We start from the raw sequence: 21109 nt of genomic DNA, 5'->3' as shown, positions 1-21109 counted from the left end.
CCATTTTCTTGAGGAGTCGCCATACTGATTTCCAAAGAACTACCACTACTTCTAATGCTACTACTAATATCTTAAAAAACAAAACTCCACAATTCAGTAACAGGATTTATTCTATGACCACATGCAGTCATTCACATGTACAAGTACAGGGTAATAAACTTGTCTGTCCATATATGATTTAAATGTTTTAAGAAGTTATTCCCATGGAAAAAGCCCTGGAGGAAAACCAGCCATATTTTCTTGGAATACTTTGTCAAAGGCTTCAACTTGCTCTTCTGTAAAGTGATTCTTCCAGTCCCCAGTTGTACCTAGAAAATGTGAAGCAGACACATAAATGGGTTAATGATGATCCCAACGCTGGTCTCATTTCTTCCTTCACATGTTCTTAGCATCTGCTTGACAAGGACCACACAATTAATAGTGGAATTGCCAGTGACTTCCTGGAGAAAATACCTTATGCCTAGAAATAATATGCTAACTGACTTGTAGCTGTGAGGAAATAATGTCTTAACTTCTTTTATCCCAGCATACCAATTATACAGTCTAACAGCATCAAAACGGGCTCTAAGTTTTGCATATCCAGGTTATTCCTACGTCCCCTACACCTGCTTCCATCACACTGTCCAACCCAATGGAGTTTCTTATGTCAATTATCCAAGCGGATTTCAATTGCTCTTTTTATATTGTAGTATATTTTTAAAGATTAAAACCAGACACATTTATTTGTTCAGAATATTCATTTTTTAAAGTTAGCTAAGATGAAAAATGGTTTACATTACAATTATTTTTGTGACAACCCAAAAGCTCAAATTCCATACTAAGGATGTATAAAAACAAACAGACTAATAATATGTCCATCAAACCATCAATGACAGTTTTCTCTTTTTCTCATGCCGTAGTCTCCTTGGGAGGTGGGAGTGAGAAGTAGCATGCTATTTCCATTTCTTGTAGCTTATGATTTAGTTCAAAAACTAATAAATCCCAAATTATTCACACGAATTTTAAATGCTGTCTTGTTTATGTCTGACAACAGACTTTTCTCTGAAACTTTAAAACTTACAATCTTTTCTTTGAAACATGAAAAGACATGCTATCCCTCCTGAGTTACATACGCAGCGTATATATACTTTCAAACATTTTCTCATATCACAAATTACACATTCATAATTCATGTCTTGCTATTTGCATTGAAGCAATAGTTCTTTATGTATGGTTTGTGTGTTTCCATTACTCTAGAACTTATTACTTTTCAATAAAGCGTTATCTAAAGATTTCTCAAATTATTTAATAAATGAACCAAAACAATCATTGTGAAAACACACACAGTAACTTCTTTTTTTCATCTTTCATCTTATGTATTTCCTATCAGCCATATTATTTCTCTTCTTTAGGGTGCTGACAGATTTTCATCTCTGTAATCTCAGCTGTAGATGGCTCAGTCATTAAAGGTTAGGCTCACAACCAAAAATGTATATTTTATTTTTTATTTACAAAAGTTCTGCAAAGTATGCAAGGAACTTTTGAAATGTCTTTTATCATTAATTTTAATTGTGTGTGTGTGGGTGAACATGAATACAGGAGCCTCAGGCAGTTTTGGGTATGAGATCATTGAAGCTGGAGATACACACTTTTGTGAGATACTTGCTAATCATGTTATCCTTCCATGACACGCAGGAGAACCAGCTACTGCCATCCAAGAACATCTAAAAATATCTGTTTCAGTCAATGTGGTGTTTGGTGAAGATCTACATGATATTTTTGCCATACTTTTACCAAACATTGACTCTTATCCCTCCATGCTAGTATGTCTTTAGTTTTTGACATAGAGATGTCAAATTGTGTAATTGTTCACATTTCATTGTGTGTTTCTTCACCCTAGAGTGTTGACGTTCTCCAAATTGTCACTTCTTGTACTTTCCTACTCTTATAAATGACACTGTGACCTCTTCTTCCTTTCATCCTTCCATCTGGAACTCTGAAGTCCCCATCCTTGCTCATTTTGACACATTTCCTTTTTGTATAAGAGCCTGAAATATCTATCTACTATATTTGAAAAGTAAAATGTTTCTAGTAACATCAAAGTCTTCACTATGGAATCCTCCCAGAAATATAGCACATACTCAATATTTAATTTTTGAAAGCATTTGTGAATGTGTGAAGAAGGTATTGGCCTTTTCCCCACTTTGTGGATGAGGAAAATTATTACTTGAGATATTACCCCAAATGATAATTTTGGATTTAGATGTCAAGCCAAAAAGCCTGACAATAGAAGTCATGTTTTTCCTTATCACATTACATTTTTTGTATCATAAAATTAACTTCAAATCCCCAGTGTTATTATAAAAGAAGACATAAAGTATTCATAATTAAATGGAAATTATTGATAAAGCATACTCAAATAAAATACCATGAATCGATATGACTATAAGATTGTCAAGTTTTTAAAGATAGGTCACTCTAATATACATAGCTACTGTCAGCTTCATTATTATCTTCCTCAATGTTAGAGTTATTAAACCACAACCACATGTGCTCCCAGCATAGAGATGGAGCACACACATTGATAAGACGGATATTCCCACTGCATAGGGACAACACAGTAAAAATAGAATAGCACTTAGCCTGAAGCAATCCAAATTTATGTTGACTAATACCATCAGATTGTAACACTGGTGAAAATTTCACCTAGTCTTTATAGTGAGGGTCAGCATTGTTTGACATATTCATCTTTTCTAGCTGTGAATGGAAATGATTTCTGTGGTTATCATTCTGAATATATCTTTGGTCCCATACATGAAACATTTTATTTACAGTTGAGGTCTAAGACACAGGGAGTCTTACAAAGCCTCATTGTAATATGTCTACCATTTTTTTTTACCATAGAAAGTATTGGGCATGACAGTCTACATTCTTTAAGTTCTCTTCCAGAACAAATAATTTTTTTCCAGAATTCCTGAAGCCCATATGATCACCATTTAAAATTCCCCCAAAAGGTCTTTGAGAAACTATGATTTGATATGCAGTGAATTATGGAACATTCCCAACTCTTTCTTAGCGTCTTCTTGAAACAACAAACCCTCCAAATATTCTGACATATTTTGAAATTAGAAATTTTCCTCACCTTTTCTCATGAAGACAAAACCTTCATTTACCACATCTTCATTGAGGAGACTAAAATTGGACATTTTGTTTTCTTTCATGACATGGAAAGAGCTGTACTTGAGGACCATATCCAGCTCCTCTGGATCTAATTTCTTTCCTAGGAAGTCACAGATCTTCTCTATTGATCTCCTTGGGTCCTAAATGAAGAAGAAACAAAAATGCAGGTAGAAAAGGAAACATCTGAGAGAACACATGCAGAGATAGGGACTATGGATGGACGATAAAAAAGGGGACATGAAAAAAGTAATGGCACCATGAAACAAGAAAGCATTCATTGGCAACCCATAGATAAAGCTGGGTATGGAAGCAGGTAGGCTAAATGCAGGTCTTTACCTCTCAATTTGCTCGCCCAATTCCAGTCTTCTAGTCTCATTCACAGCTCTGGGTAGAATATGCAGCAGTTTCCCTCCTCCATATTTGTCTGTCTAAAATGGTTCACATAGATTGTAACCTCCAAAGTTCCCTTTCCCTACCCATTGCTTTGTCTGGAACCTGAGTTCCAGAAGGCACTTTCTGAGAACACACAGGCCAGTCTAACTAGGAAATCAGGTAGGCTTACTGCAGATCTCAGCTCTCCCACCATTCTTACAAGTCCAATGGTCAATGTCATCAGTAGTTTTATATCCAAACTCCTGCTATAGCCTGTCCTCAGCCGAGATTAGTGCTTATTCAGCCATCATCAGAGAAACTTTCTTCCAAAGCAGTTGGGAATAAATATAGAGACTCACAGACAGACAGTACACACAGTGAAATACTTTTGAATAATCAGTCCTCAGTGGTGTGTGTCCACCAAATCCCTCCCTTTAGAGCACAGACAACTGCTTAGATAAAACGAAATAGTATAAGAGCGAGAGTAGAGGTCCACATTCTGCCCTCTGTGCTGCAGCGGAAGCCCGAGCCTCAGGTGACCCTGGGCATTGCTCTGCCCCCACCTCCAGCCTCCCACATCAACGCCTTGTCACTTGTGCCTGAACACCCCCACCCAGACAACAGTGGACCTGCCTAGACCGGAAGGCTCACCCTGTGTCTGGACACACCTCACCCCTGTCTACACTCTGCCCTCTGTCCTGCTGCAGGCGCCTGAGCCTCAGGTGAGTCTGGGCACTGCTCTGTCTCCCAAATTCCCCCATCAACCCCTGCTAGCTTCTGCTTGAGCCCACCCAGGCAAGAGTGGACTGCCCAGGCCAGGAAGGCCCACCCTGAGTCTGGACACATTCCACCCTTTTCCACCCACCACCATCTGCCATATGTCTGCTGCCAGAGGCTGAGCCCTCTGCCTGCCACATGAGAGAGGGAAAGCCCCACCTGCACCCACTGGAAGAAGGGATGGGAAGATGACAGAGTAAGAACACACTCAACAACAGAAAAACCAACATGGTGCCACCAGAAAGCTGAAATAGACACAATAAAGAAAACACAGGATGAGGGGATGCTGGAAATAGAAAGTCTGGATAAATGATCAGGAACTAAAGATGTAAATATATGCAATAGACTTCAAGAAACGGAAGAGAGAATCTCAGTTGTTGAAGACTCTCTACAGGATATACATTCATCGAGCGAAGAAAACCTCAAGTCCAACAAATCCCTAATACAAAACCCCAGGAAATATGGGACACCGTGAAAAGGCTGATCCTAAGAATAATAGGTATAGGAGAAGGTGAAGAAATACAGTTCAAAGGTACAGAAAACATATTCAACAAAATCATAGAAGAAAACTTCCCCAACCTACAGAAGGATATGCCTATGAAAGTACAAAAAGCTTACAGAACACCAAACAGATTAGACCACAAAAAGAAGTCCATAATCAAAACACTAAACCTACAGAATAAAGAGAAAATATTAAGAGCAGCCAAGGAAAACGGCCAAGTAACATATAAAGGCAGACCTATCAGAATCACACCGACTTCTCAATGGAAACTTTGAAAGCCAGAAGGTCCTAGATAGATATCCTACAAACACTAAGGGAGCATGGATGCCAACCCAGACTACGGTACCCAACAAAACTTTCAATCACTATAGATGGAGAAAACAAGACATTCCATGGCACAACCAGACTTAAAAAAATACATATCCACAAATCCAGCACTACAGAAAATCCTGGAGGGAAAACGCCAAAGCAACAAAGATAACTACACTCACAAAAACATAGGCAATTGATCATCCAAACACAAAAAGAAATAGGAGGGCAAAATACACACACAATGCCACCGCCAACAATAAATTCAAAACAAACAAGAACCAACAGTCAATGGACATTAATATCCCTTAATGTCAATGGTCTTAACCTGCCCATAAAAATATGCAGGCTAACAGATTGGGTATCCTTCTGCTGTGTACAAGAAACACACTTCAACTTCAAAGACAGATATTACCTCAGAGTAATTGTTTGGGAAAAGATTTTTCAATCAAATGGACCCAAGAAACAAGCTCTTGTAGCAATCCTAATATCTAACAAGTTAGACTTCAAACTAAAATCAATCAAAAGAGATGAAGAAGGGCATTTTATACTCATCACGGGAAAAGGCTATCAAGATGAAGTCTCAATCCTGAACATCTATGCCCCAAACACGAAGGCACCCACATTTGTAAATGAAACATTACTAAAACTCAAACCACACATGAAACCACACATAGTTTATAGTAGGAGACTTCAACACCCCCTTTCACCTCTGGACAGGACCACCAGACAGAAACTTAACAAAGAAACAAAGGATCTAAAAGATGTTATGACCCAACTGAGTTTAACAGATATCTATAGAACATTCCATCCAAACACAAAAGAATATACTTTCTTCTCAGAGCCACATGGCACCTTCTCTAAAATTGACCACATAGTTGGCAACAAAGCAAACTTCCACAGAAACAAAAGAATTAAAATAACCCCCAGTTTCTTATCAGATCACCATGCTTTAAAGTTAGAATTCAACAGCAATACAAATTGCAGAAAACCTACAAATTCAACCCAAAGCAACATTCCTGGGTTGAGGAAGAAATAAAAAAGAAATTAAAGTCTTCCAATAATTTAAGGAGAATGTCAACACAACATACTCAAACATATGGGACCCTCTGAAAGTAGTGCTAAGAGGCAAGTTCATAGCACTAAGTGCCCACATGAAGAAACTGGAGAAAAGTCCCAACATTAGAGAATTGACAGAACAACTGAAAGCTTTAGAGCAAACAGAAGCAAACTCACCTTGGAGAAGTAGATGCCACGAAATAATCAAACTGAGGGCTGAAATCAATAAAGTAGAAACTAGGAAAACATTACAAAGAATCAATGAAATAAAGAGTTGGTTCTTTGAAAAGATCCACAAGATAGACAAACCTCTATTTAACCTAACCAAAGGGCAGAGAGAGCAGGCTAATTAACAAAATCAGAAACAAAAGGGGGATATAACAACGGACACTGAGGAAATCCAGAGAATCATCAGGTCATACTTTGAAAACCTGTGCTACACAAAATTTGAAAATCTAAACGAAATGGACAATTATCTGGATAGTTATCACTTACCAAAATTAAACCAAGAACAGATAAGCAAGCAGTTTAAATCGACCTATATCCCCTAATGAAATAGAAGCAGTCATCAAAAGCCTCCCAACCAAAAAAACTCAGGGTCAGATGGCTTCACTGAAGAATTCTACCAGAAATTCAAACGAAAGCTAATATCAGTACTCCTCAAATTGTTCCACACAATAGAAGCAGAAGGGGCATTGCCAAACTCATTTATGAGACTACAATCACTTTGATACCCAAGCCACACAAAAATTCAAATATAAAAGAGAACTACAGACCAATATACCTCGTGAACATTGATGCAAAAATACTCAACAAAATATTGGTGAATTGAATCCAAGAACACATCAGTAAAGTATCCACTATGATCAAGTAGGCTTCATCCCAGTGATGCAAGGATGGTTCAACATACGAAAATCCATCAATGGAATCCACCATATAAACAGACTGAGGAAAAAAACCCACATGGTCATCTCACTAGTTGCTGAAAATGCCCTTGACAAAATCCAACGTCCCTTCATGATAAAGATCTTAGAACAGGAATAACAGGAAAATATCCAAACATGATAAAAGCAATATACACCAAACCAACAGTCAACATGAAACTAAAGGAAGAGAAACTCCATGTGATTCCTTTAAAATCAGGTACAAGACAAGGCTGCCACTCTCTCCATACCTCTTCAATATTGTACTTGATGTTCTAGCTAGAGCAATAGGACAAGAAAAGGAGATCAAAGGGATACAAATTGGAAAGGAAGAAGTCAAATTTTCACTATTTGCAGATGATATGATAGTCTACATAAGTGACCTGAAAAACTCTACCAGGGAACTCCTACAGCTGATAAACACCTTCAGCAAAGTAGCAGGATACAAAATTAACTCAAAAATCAGTAGCCCTACTATAGATAGATGATAAATCCAATGAGAAAGAAATCAGAGAAACTCTTCACAATATCCACAAGCAACATAAAATATCTTGGGGGTAATACTAACCAAATAGTGAAAGACCTGTACAGTAAGAACTTGGAGTCTTCAAAGAAAGAAATTAAAAAAAGATACCAGAAAATGAAAGATCTCCCATGCTCTTGGATAGGTAGAATCAACATAGTAAAAATGGCAATCTTGTTAAAAGCAATCTACAGATTCAATGCAATCCCCATCAAAATCCCAACATAGTTCTTCATAGACATTGAAAGAACAATACGAAACTTTATATGGAAAAAGAAAAAACCCAGGATAGCCAAAACAACTCTGTACAATAAAGGATCTTTTGGTGGCATCACCATTCCTGACTTCAAACTCTATTACAGAGCCATAGTTCTGAAAACAGCTTGGTATTGGCCCCCAAAATACACAGGTAGACCAATGGAAACGAATTGAAAACCCTGATATCAACCCACGCACCTATGAACACCTTATTTTTGACAAAGATGCTAAATCTATACAATGGAAGAAAGATATCATCTTCAACAAATGGTGGTGGCACAACTGGATTCCAACATGCAGAAGATTGCAGATAGATCCATATCTGTCACCAGGCACAAAACTTAAGTGCAAATGGATCAAAGATCTCAACATAAATTCATCCACACTGAATCTTCTAGAAAATCTACCTTGAAAAATTGGCACAGTAGACCACTTCCTGAACATTACACCAAAAGCACAGACATTGAGATCTGTATTTAATAAATGGGACCTCCTGAAACTGAGAAGCTTCTATAAGGCAAAGGACACAGTCCGTAAGACAAAATGACCACCCACAGAATGGGAAAAGATTTTCACCTACCCCACATCTGACAGAGGGCTGATATCCAAAATATACAATGAACTCATGAAGCTAGCCACCACAACACCAAACAATGAAATTAAAAATTGGTGTTCAGAACTAAATAGAGTATTCTAAATAGAAAATCTGAAATGGCTGAAAGACACTTAAGAAAGTGCTCCAAATCCTTGACCATCAGAGAAATGCAACTCAAAACAACTCTGACATACCACCTCACACCTGTCAGAATGGCTAAAATAAAAAATATCAATGACAATCTATGCTGGAGAGGATGCGGAGAAAAAAGAACACTCCTCCATTGCTGCTGGGAGTGCAAACTTGTAAGACCACTTTGGAAATTAGATGGAGGTTACTCAGAAAAATGGGAATCAGGTTACCTCAAGACCCAGCAATTCCTCTCTTGGGCATATACCCAAATACTGCACATTCATACAACAAGGACATATGTTCAACTATGTTCATAGCAGCATTGTTTGTAATAGCCAAAACCTGGAAGCAACCTAGATGCTCCTCAACTCAAGAATGGATAGAGAAAATGTGGTACATTTATACAATGGAGTACTACCCAGCAAAAAAAGCAATGGAATCTTGAAATTCGCAGGCAAATGGATGGAACTAGAAGAAACCATCCTGAGTGAGGTATCCCAGTCACAAAAAGACAAACATGGTATGTACTTATTCATATATGAATTTTAGACATAGAGCAAAGGATTGCCTGCCTATAATCCTCTTCACCAAAGAAACTAGGAAACATGAAGACTCTAAGGGATAAATGGACCCCAGGAATGGGAAGAGACAGGAACTCCTAAGCTAATTAGGAGCATGAGAGTAAGGGAGAAGAGGAGGGGAGAGGAGGAAATGGAGGAGCAGAAATATTGAATTGGGGCAAATAGAGGAGAGCAGGATGAGAGTTACCATATTAGAGGGAGCCATTATAGGTCTGAGGATAGATCTGGCACTAGGGAGTTTTCCAGAGACCTACAAGGATGACACGAATCGATAATCTAAGCAATGGTGGAGAGGATAACCTAAATGTCCTTCCCCTATGATGAGACTGATGACTACTTTTTCTGCCATCCTAGAGCCCTCATCCAGTGGCTGATGGAAGCAGAGGCAGACACACACAGCTATATACTGAATTGAACTCTGGAACCTAGTTTAAGAGATGGAGGAATGAAGATCAAAGGGGTTGGTATGAAGCTGGTGAAACCCACAGAATCAGCTGGCCTGTACAAGTGGGAACACATGGACCCCAGCCTGCTGTCTCGGAGGCCAGTATAGGACTGATCCAGACCCCTGAACATGGATGTCAATTAGGAGGCCTCTGCACTCTAGGGGGCCCCTGGTATTAGATTAGTATTTTTCCCTGGTGTCAAAACAACTTAAAGACCATCCCACATGAAGGGATGCACTCTCAGCCTGGACACATGGGGAGGGACTAGGCCTGGCCCAGGATGATATGGTGGACTTTGGGGAGCCCCTGTCTGGTTTCTTACCCTGCCTGGTGAGTGGAGGGTGGGTGGGGTGTGGGGTAGGTTGATGTTGGGAGGAGGGCGGGAGGGGAGAGGGAAGGGGAAGGGATTGACATGTGAAATAAGCTTGTTTCTAGTTTGAACTAATAAAAAATTACAAAAAAAGGATAAAAAATAGATAGGAAAGTAGAAAATGAATGTATAGATTTTCGTGTCGTTTTCTCTAAAATACAGTTCAACCATTGATTTGTATTAATTATATGTCTTATAAGTAATTTAGAAATGATTTAAAATATATATAATGTATGTAAGTTGCAGGACAGTGTGTCAATTTATATAATGGACTTGAGAATCCATTGGTTTTTGTATCTGTAAATGGCTCTGGTCCTGGAGTCAGACACTCACATATACCAAGTGATAACCCTAATGTAAAATGATAAATCATCATTTTCAGTTAATATCATTGAAAATAAATTCTCCATTGGTTAAGACCAATGTTGAAATGTCCCTAGAAACTACAAGAAATAACCCTATTCAACTAATAATTTTAAGTAGTGGTTACGGCATGGTTGCTTAAGGATGATAGCCTTGCTATCAGCCACCTCCACTATACCTATATTCAAAGGAAAATGGTGGAATTCCCACATATATTCAGTCACAAAACAATAACCAATCATCCCCACCAGATTGTGGCAAATGAAGTTCTGTTTTTTGAAACTCTTGCCACTCTAAAAATCAGCAGCAAGCTGTTCAACTTTTCATGGCACCTGTAACAGTTTTGTTGGATTAGAATTCTAAAACAACAAATGCCTCAGAATTCTAGTAATAATAATCACCCTATTTTTCAGTGTGCAGAAATAATCTCTGTTGTTTCTACTTATTAAAGTTCACATATTCAAATACATACTTTGAAAGGTGATTTGCTGATTTCATGGCTTTCTAATTGTCTGAACTATTTTCTAAAATAAATCTAAAGATTACACTCTCCCAAACCATAACTACTGGATTAATAACATTTCTTCTTGAAAAGTTGTTTGTGTTGTTGCATCCAATTTGAAGATCATGTCTTTGAAATAACACATGCATACTTTGAAAGAACTCACCAAATTTAGAACTACTTATCTATTATTACATCCAAATAAAATCATCAACCAAAATAAAAATTTGTTCTGTTTATAAAAAAGAGTGAGAGAGGAGGGAAGTGACACACAAAAAATGAGGTCCTCCCTATCACCACGATCAAAGGTAGTATGAACCCACAGACTGGAGCAGTATGCATAGTGACACACCAGTGTATACCACTTTTCTATACTACCTTCTTATTAATAAGGTTTCCAGCTTAGTGGTTTTTGGTTCTCTACTTGGGCCTTTTCTTACACTGTTCTATTTCTGTTGGTTTGTCTTGTTCAATTTTGAGGTGAAAATATTGTTTCATCATGTTGAATCTTATTTTATTATATATTTTTATAAGAATGAATGAAAATATAGGCACTAGGGTAAATGTTAGCAGCTGATCTGTTATTTATACCTGCTAGGAGAGGAAAAATCAGTTTTCTCTAATGCAGTGTCACTGGGTATACCAACCATCCAGGGAAGTCTTCATGGTCATGGTTACTTGACCAATATATAATAGACTCCAGAGTTTTGTATGCATGTGTCCTTTATTTGGTTACAGCTAAGTGGATTAACTGTTTTCTGTTTCAGTGTTTTACTATTTTGGGCAGTGTTGTTGTATTAGTTTATATTTCTGTTTGTTGAGACAGAGTTTAAGGTTAGGTGGGTCAGGAGAGGGATAAGATGTGGAAGGAATCATGGGAGGGAAATAATATGAACATAATAATATTAAATTTAAAAATGTTTTAAATACTAAAAATATAATAAGAAAAATAAAAACAAAACTAAAGAATGCACAACTATCAGAAAACTTCATCAACATCAGAGTCTATTTCTATAAGATAAATAATAGCTATGAGGCTGTTTCTTATCCTTCTTAACTAACTTTTTTAACAATTCTAAAGATGAGCTAGTGTTTTTCTGACAGATTGTGTGCTTAGTTTAATTTTTCTTGCACAGTTAAAAGTAAAACTGATATCTTTTCTGTGATATGTAAATGATGTACTATTGATTGGGTGAGGCCAAGCACACCTTTAGCGGCTCCTAGGAGGCAGGGCTACAGTGTCTCCCTACAATGTGCCTTTCATACATAACTTCTGAACCACTTAAACTTTTGAGCTGCTGATTAAATAAGAATATTTTTGACCTTACATGTTTTATTACATTATATTTCCACCATTATAGAAAGAATTTTTTGACTACATGAAAATACAGTAAAATATGAATTTAAAAATCATTTTCTTAATGATCCTTTGAAATAATGTCTCTTAAATCCAAGGATGACCTCAAAACCACCATACAACCAAGCATGACAGAGAACCCTTGAATCTGTCTCTATCTCCAAGGTCTAGGTTTAGAGTCATACAGCACCCCGCCAAGATATTTTTTAAATTTTAAAATAAGAGATATTTGAGTCACACACAGTACTTTACCATATTTCTAGCCTTCAGTGGGGCATTTCAATTAAAAAAAAAACATACCTTGATCAGATAAGTGTGTAGCCTACCAGTTTATATAGACATATGCCATTATGTAATATTGAAACATTTTTATATTCTTCAATAAAACTTTTGAAATCTCCAGTGTATTCTAGTCCACCATGCAGAGCCTCTGTAGTGAACAAAACAGGACTACATCCTCCCCAATTGGCTACATCCTGTACACACTTGGTCAGATTTGAGTCTCACACAGTACTGTTCATGTGACTCAAGCATTTGCACACTCCCAGTATTCAGAGGTGAATTTCATATCTTTCTTCTGCTTCTTGTGATCAAAGGATAATGAAATACATTTGGGCACAAGAGTGGAATGACCATGATTTGCCCATTTGTCACTAACAACTAGGTTATGAGATGTATGGGATGAGTTGCATGAACAGAATTTTTTATAAAAAGTCTGTATCACAATTGTGAGATATTCCACCCTAACTCAGGGTGGAATAGGGTAGGGAAGAAGAGGGTGATGGACAAGTAGGCTGGATAGGTAATGCCAGATGCAGGTCAAAAGGGGACATAGGGCATAATCTCACTTTTAGGAACTCTCCATGAGCCTACTCCTGACAATGTATGTGGAGTGAGGGTATGGAGGAATGTGTGGTTCTGTATGGGGTGAGTTGGTGAGAGGCTGTGTGGTTGTTGTAAGAATGGCAGTTACCTTTTTAAAGTCTTCATAGCACAGTAGCAGGAAGTTTTCACTTTCTCTCATGGACAGCCAGCCACGAGTGTGCTCAAACCATGATCCATATGGCACTGTGTAAAAGGGGAAAGAAAGTGTTGACTACAAACAGTGAAAGTGAAGTCTGCCTGATAGTCTTTGCTTTTCTGCAATTGGAAGATAGTATTACTATGAAAAATCAAACCAGTATTTACAGTACTGAATGTGACCATTTGCTGGTGGCCATGTCACAGGATCAGCAGGTGGCAAGAAAATTTCAGGATAGCAGTCCACCAGGAAGCAAAACTTAATGGAAAAACTAATATAGGTAAAAGCAAGATATGGTCTGTGGCTTAGATTAATGATTCAGAAACCAATTGTGACCCAGAAGTTAAGTTAGCTAAGGTTCTTTAATTTTCATCTTGAGAGATGTGTTCATGGCTTTCAGTATGCTTCATAGCTGAAATTAAAGTATAAATATGAATTAACTTTAGCTTAATATGTTATTGTTACTACCTTTGAGGAGAAAAATCTGGAGAAAAAGTCCAAAATTTAGAAGGGCACATATGTGAGTGAGGGACTCATTGATGAGAAGGAACAAGAATAAAGCAGCCCATGAGTTGTGCCTTTCTTGTAAGGATGGGTCAAGGATCAAATAGGTTGATTATTCCTTGTGCATATATCTTCCATCACCTTGCTGATATGGACATCTTTTGAACAATGGGGTGCATGGGTATGCATCATGAGGACTAAAAATAGAGATGGGTGAGTGTTTTTCATATATAAAAGTATAGATTTATCTGGCATTGTGGAAACATCCAGAGATCTACAAGTTTGACCCCAAATAACAATTAAAGCAATAGAGGACAAGCTAGCCTAAATGGCCTTATTCAATGATGAGACTGATGACTAATTTATATGTCATCCTAGAGCCTTCCTCCAGTAGCTGATGGAAGCAGAAGCAGACACCCACAGCTAAACCCTGAGCTGAACTCCTGGAATCCAATTGCAGAGAGGGTGGAGTGATGAGAAAAGGGGTCATGACCAGGTTGGAGAAATCCACAGAAACTGCTGACCTGAACAAGGGGTTGTTCTTGAACCTCAGACTTGGCTTGGAAACCACCATAGGAGTGTTCCAGACCCCTTGAATGAGGTGAATCAAATAAAGTTATGCATTAAATTTGCATGACACAATTAATAATCAAATCAGTGAGCAGATTGAGGGGAATTAGTCATCTGATTGAGAGGGAGAGAAAAAGAAATGGGAAATGGTCGATGAGGGATGGAGGAAGAGAGAGAAAGTGACAAGATTTTATACATGGATACTCAGACAATATGCAAGGCCATAGAAACTTATGGTTAATGAAATCATTTTTATTTATTTATTATTTTAAATAGAAAGAAGATTATTTTACATGTTAATCCAAGGTCCCTCTCCCTTCCCTCCTTCCCTGTCCTCCAAACTAACACCTTACCTATCCCATAAGCTTTCTGCTCCCCAGGGAGCGTAAGGCCTTCTGTAGGGGGTCATCAAAGTCTGTAATATACTATGGGATAGGGCCTAGACCCACCCCATTGTGTCTAGGCTCAGGGAGTATGCCTCCATGTGGGATGGGCTCCCTGAGTCCATTCCTATCATAGGGAAAAGTACTGATTCTAGAAGGAGTCTCATAGATTGAAGACAACCTATGGAAGACCTCACCCTCCCTGCAGAACAGAGAGGATATGGGATAGGTAGAGTATTAGTTGGGGGACTAGGAAGGAGTGCAGAGAGAGAGAGACCTGGGATTGACATGTAAAAAATTTTCTTTCTAATAAAAACAAAAAAATAGGAAAAAAGAAATAAACTGGTGTGCCAAACTAAGTAGAGAATTCTCAACAGAAGAATCTAAAATGGCTGAAAGACACTTAAGAGTGCTCAACATCCTTATCCATCAGGGAAATACAACCTAAAACAACTTTGAGATAACATCTTACACTAGGTAGAATGGCGAAAATCAAAATCACCAATGACAATTTATTCTGAAGAGTATGTGGAGACACAGGAACGCTCCTCTATTATTGGTGGGAGTGCAAATCTGTATGAACACATGAGATCCTACTACTCCCTGCAAGTGACAACTAGGTTTCAATGGGTACTACACACCCCTCAATCCCACAGGTGATCCTAATCTAGATTTAATGAAATGGTCCACAATTAACCATCCATAAAGTTTAAAACGAAAATTATAGCAAATGAGTTTTAGAAGAAATGAGATGCTGTTTAGAGAGGGTGAATGGTTTCAACAATCAGAATGTAATTTACACAAGGTCTGAAATTTCGAAAGTACAAATTACATACGAAATTCAAATTAAGGAATACCTCCCAGATACTCAAACCAATCTTTGAAGAAAAAAAGCAGCTAGGGTGTCTGCATAGAACTGACTTAGGGTCTTTACAGATTTGGGACTGTTGTGTAGATTGTTCTACTTGTGGGAATCCTAGGGGTGGAAACAAGGTCTGCCTGTATTGCTTTGACTGACTTTTGAGAACATATTACTGATCATATGTTGCATTGACCAGGCTTAATAGGAGCAGAGGAGTTTAGTTCTAATTGAACATGATATGCCAAGCTTTGTTGATGCCCATGCTGAGGCATGACCCTTACTGAACAGAAACCGATGTGTGAATTGGGAATGGGTTGGAGGGGTGGTGGGAGGAAGGAATGGGATGAGAAGAGGGAGAGAAAATTGTGATCAGGATATAAAATAAATGAACAAATTTAATTAAAATAATTTAAAAACCTCTCAAAGCTCACACTCAATGATATACTTCTTCCTACAGGGTTGGCCTCATAAATCTTCTGAAACAGTGCCATCAAGAGGGAAACAAGTGTTCAAATTTTAGTGTCTATTTGGAGAATTTCTCATGTATCACCGCAAATGATTACTGGAAAGACCAGATACACCATTGTTACCAGGATGTTGTGTCATGGGGTAAGCTGTGGATGTGCCCTGTTATGTGGTGGTCTGTGATAACAGGATGACTTCAATCTTACATTCAAAATGGTGATGATCCTTGGATAGAGCCACAGAGTATTTGAAGGTAGAGGGATATTAGGGAACCAAGTGTAGACTACAGAATATATTAAAGTCCAGTAATGTAGTCAAGTTAAATAACATTCTTGATATTATGAGCTTGAGTCCCAACATTATGCTAACAGGACATGACAGTAGGTATTTGTAGTCCAAGAACTCAAGAGGGAGATTCAGAATAATAAGAGCTTCAAGGAAGGACTTTGGGAGCCCATTCCACGTGGAGGGATGCTCTCTCAGCATGGACGCTTGTGGTAGGGCCTACGCCCTGCCCAGATTGATATGACAGACATTGGGGATCCTACATGGAGGGCCTTACCCTCCCTGAGGAGCAGAGGGGGTGATGGTTTGGGGGGCTGTTGGGGAGTGGGAGAGGTGCAGAAGGAGAGGGAGAAGGGATTGCCATGTGAAGCAGCCTTGTTTCCAATTTGAACTAATAAAAAGATTGGGATAAAAAAAGAGCTTCAAGGTCATCCCTGACTATGTAGAGTGTTCAAGGCCAGACTAAGTTATATCTCACCTTGTCCTAAAATGACTCTGAGCCTCCCCAAAAACCTGTATTAAATAGGACACTCACCCTTTCCTTTGAGAAACCATTCAAAATAAGTTCTCAGTGACTCTGTATTCTTGGCAAGATTGGTCTTATTCCAGAAAAAATAACCAGACACAAGAACATCTCTGGGATTTCTGAGGACATATATCATCTTAAATGAAAAGACATAAAAGTCAATATGGACATTTCCCACATTTTAACTAGCACAAGTTATATGAAATGTCAACCAAATGTCCAAAAGTTTCTAAAAACACTTAGTTATACTTGGACAAAATATATGTTAGGTATAAAATGTTTATAGTCAGAATCCCTTTAAACAAATTTATTTGCTTTACAATTAAGGAACAGAAAACAGGTTGAGATCACTAATACCTTAAAAACAAAACGATTATAACAAAAATCCAAGATTGATTCCACAGTTGTAAAGATTAATATATTACAGAGTAAAAGACCATGTATCTGCTGTGAAAGGAAGATGTGCTTACAATGAGCAATGGGTAGTGTGTTAAATTTGTCTGCAATATGGAAAACCAATTGGTTTCTATAAGTGCAACTTTCAAATATGAGTCTCAAAAGAATAATGGTGCAGAACATAAAGCCTTTCTGTCATTGCCAAATGGTGAACACCAAGACCTTCAGGCAATGAAGAAATTTAGAGTCAGAGGGATTGACTTCCCCTGTGAAATCATAGCAATGGGTTATACCTTGTTAAATCCTCAGATCTGAAAATAGGCATTCAAGTAACCTTGCATATACTATGCAACTTGTATTTACATATTGAGAAATATGTAGATCGTGTACAGGTAACAGCAATTAATGAAAGAAGAGACCATAAATTTAAAAGAGACCAAGTAGGGGCATGTGGGGGTAAGCTTGCACGGACGAAGAGGAAGGATAAATGATGTTCGTAATTATAATTTCAAAACTTAAATAAATAAATTGAAAATGACTAATAATTTTAGTAAAATAAGATCTATATTTTGTACCAATACTGTTTGTGACATTATTGTAGAATTCTTGTCCTCAGGTCAATGTCTCCAGCTAAGAGTTTGCAAAATCTAGATATGACAAACAGATAGGACACAACTTGATTGTGATAATTTCAAGAGAGATAATTTCTCTAAGTTTGCCTTTGTAGTTTAAGCATAAAATATTTTTAGTTTCTGGAGTGGGTGCATTTCCAGAGAACTTTCTTACTAACAAGATGCCAAGATAGATCAGAATCTGGCTAGCTCTAATCCCACTGGGGATCATCTATCAGTGACATAGGTGTATCTCATATCTACTGTTCTCCACAGACAGCTTGACACAGCAAGTCACAGTGGATACAGTGACCCATGTCCTTTGAGCAATGTCCATGACTAAACCAATGGTGCCTGTTCTGCCCGATTCCCATAGGGCAACCGTGCCTTGAGTAATTCACCCTATAGCCATTGGGTTTATGTAAAACCAAAATTAGCTAATTGACTTTGATGGCAGCAGAAGTTTGTATTAACTGAACATGCGAGTTTGAACTCTGCTTGCCTTGTACATATAGTTTACTTTATGATGGTGTTGATATTTAACATCGTCTCATATATCAGCTCAGGATCACTATGTGGTGGTTGACATCATGGTACACTGTTGTATTCTGAGGAGGGGACACACAGGCATCCCCTATTGCATGAGAATCCCAGATCCCCCCACAACCTCCACAATCAGACTGAACATCAGGCAGAGCTGTAGGACCCATCAGTGAGGATTTGGTCAAGATTCCTCAACCAAGGGACACTGACCTTGGCCTTGGAACTGAAGAAAGATCTGGGAAAAAGATGGAAGGGGAGGTGTGAGGAGATCAGTCGTGGTCTTTCCTTATTGATTAATGCTTGATATCCGATTTCTGTTTCTACCCAGGGTGAGCGTTCCCAGAAAGGCACAGATTGGACCCACTCTGGATTCCCCTTTTTCTGAATCAAGCAGACAGTCTCAATCAGCCAGTTAGTTCCTGAACAAGAAGGAGGAGATATGGTAACTCACTTGAAAATTATTTGTGAGAAAGCATCAAGTAGAATACGTGCTCATACAATTTATACAGAAGCTGCTTTCAAGGACACAAACATGTGGTGGCCACAGTTTAAAATGGTGTAAAGTATGGTACAAAGTATGGTACAAAGGTGTAAAAATGGTACAAAGTATATGCCTTGTCTACATTCCCAGTGCTTAAATTGGAAAAACTGAGACGCTGTACTCAGTACACTCCACCTGCCTACTGATCTTCCATGCATCCTGGGCCATCATCATTCTACATTTTTGTGCAAAGAATTCTACTCTGTCAGATATTGCCCAGCAGTCCATTCGTGGAATCTGTCTGGCTCCATTTATTAAACAAAATGCTGCTGAGATACATCCATGCTGCAGTGAATGTATGAGTATAGCTTCTCTTTAAGGTCTATTAATCATGTTGCATCTAGTTACTGCACAGACCTTTATTTCTTTTTACATGCTCATTTGTCAATGGATATTTCTCTATTGTCTTTCTCTGGGCTTATTTCTGAATCTTTTTCACGCATTCCAATGCCCTTGACTTTTCCATGTCATTGAACTTTTGATGTCAGCAATGTGGCAATGTATTGTTTACAATTAATAATGCTTGACTGGGATCAAAAGTTAAATCAAGTCACACTAGTTAGCCATAGATGTCAGGAAGTGTTTTACACACCTTTAATTTCTGGACTCTGAAGGCAGAGATAAATGGATCTCTGTGAGTCCAAAACCACCCTGTGCTACACTAGAGTGAATCAGTCTAAATGAGCAACTCTAAGCCTATCACTAGCAAGGTATATAAGGAAAAAGCAAAGGGTCTCATGAAAGATTCAGTTTCCTGTCCAAAGGACAACAGGATCTTCATTTCAGCTTTGGTAGAGTTAAGAGCTACTAGCTGGCTGCTTTGCCTTTCTGATCTTCAGCTTGAACCCCAATATCTGTCTCTGGGTTTTTGTTATTCATACTACACAGCCACCTAATACTTATCTAATATTCGGTGCCTCTGCCACCCACCGAACAGATCTTTCCCAACACCCATGACGCCTCCTTTTGGTTCCTTGTGTTGTGAGAGTCTGTCCATTACCTGAGTTTCATGGCAGTTATCCTACCTGACAGTGTCCTCTCTGTCCCATATTCTTTCATCCACGCCATTTCTCTTGTTGCTATTTCTTCAGTTCATTCTTCTCATCCTCTCTCTTCCACTCTCTCTTCCACACAGAGACACAACAATGTCTTGGTCTGCCTTCGTATCCACTTCCAGTGCTATTTTGCTTTAACTTATCCTCCACCCACACAGACCAGTCAAAACGTCTTCATTTGAGTGGAAATGCACTTACACAGAACTCTCCATGCTCACAAAGCAGTTTAAATATCATATATAGAGAACACCCCATTTATCACCCAAATGAATGAGAATTAAAACCTTAATCTTCCTCATACAACACATGGTCAATTTTAGTGATGTTCCTTACCTGATTTAGGATATGCCAGTATGATTGTGTCTTCATCTCCAATCACAAACTTATGCCGAACTTCTTTAAGTATTTCTTTTTGAAACCCTAGAACAGGGAAAGGTATTCCTTCAAACCAACAGTAGTCCGTCATGGTGAAGAGCTCTTTGTGGTTGCTGTTAAGATTCCAGCTGTAGCCAACTGTTCCACTTAGAGCAAATCAAAGCAATATAATTTATAATGCAGACAAATAAATCATTAACATTCCATAGCTCATTGTAAAACTAGATACTGGTACAGAGAATATATTTTGTAACAACCAGGCAAAGGTTGTTCTATTAGGCAACTGTGAACTCATTCAGAGGTCATTCTGTAGTATTTGTGAGCCTGAGTTCATGGCCCCAAACTAGAAACTCAGTTACAAGTATTAGGACATATAAATGGGACATAATTTAAAATGTGTTCTAATGTATTTTAAGTTTCATAATGGCTTGAAATGTGTATATGATAACAGAGATCATACAAAATTTTAACATGTACAATTCTTTTATAAGAGTAGTGGTCTTTTATGAGAAGGTCTTACTGCCTTAATTGCTCTGTATATTTCCCACTCTCCCTCTACTCTAACAATGTCAGCCTCCCTTTCTCATATTTATGATCTCTTCTTTATTTTTCATTGATACTTGTACATGATCCCATGTACATATAACCTAAGAGTCCATTTATCTATGTGTGTATGTGAATGCATTCTGAGCTGAGCTCTTGTGACTGGACAACCGATATGTGATTTCCCCCCTAAGGCAGATG

General features: G+C 38.2%; 1 protein-coding gene across 1 annotated transcript; it reads right to left on the bottom strand.

The window, feature by feature from the left end:
• Positions 1-195: 195 nt before the first annotated feature.
• On the bottom strand, positions 196-20456 carry LOC113837373 (bile salt sulfotransferase 1-like). The gene is made up of 6 exons (XM_027431293.2): positions 20324-20456; positions 18605-18813; positions 16854-16980; positions 13202-13296; positions 3122-3299; positions 196-308 (listed from the first exon to the last, which is right to left on the bottom strand). The coding sequence occupies exons 1-6, from the start codon at positions 20454-20456 to the stop codon at positions 196-198; spliced, it is 855 nt and encodes a 284-aa protein (XP_027287094.1).
• Between the last annotated feature and the right edge of the window lie 653 nt (positions 20457-21109).

The sequence above is a fragment of the Cricetulus griseus genome, chromosome 9 (genome assembly GCF_003668045.3).
Source record: "Cricetulus griseus strain 17A/GY chromosome 9, alternate assembly CriGri-PICRH-1.0, whole genome shotgun sequence".
Classification (NCBI taxonomy): domain Eukaryota; kingdom Metazoa; phylum Chordata; class Mammalia; order Rodentia; family Cricetidae; genus Cricetulus; species Cricetulus griseus.
The sequence above is the reverse complement of the archived record's forward strand: the minus strand, read 5'-3'. Positions and strand labels throughout refer to the sequence as shown.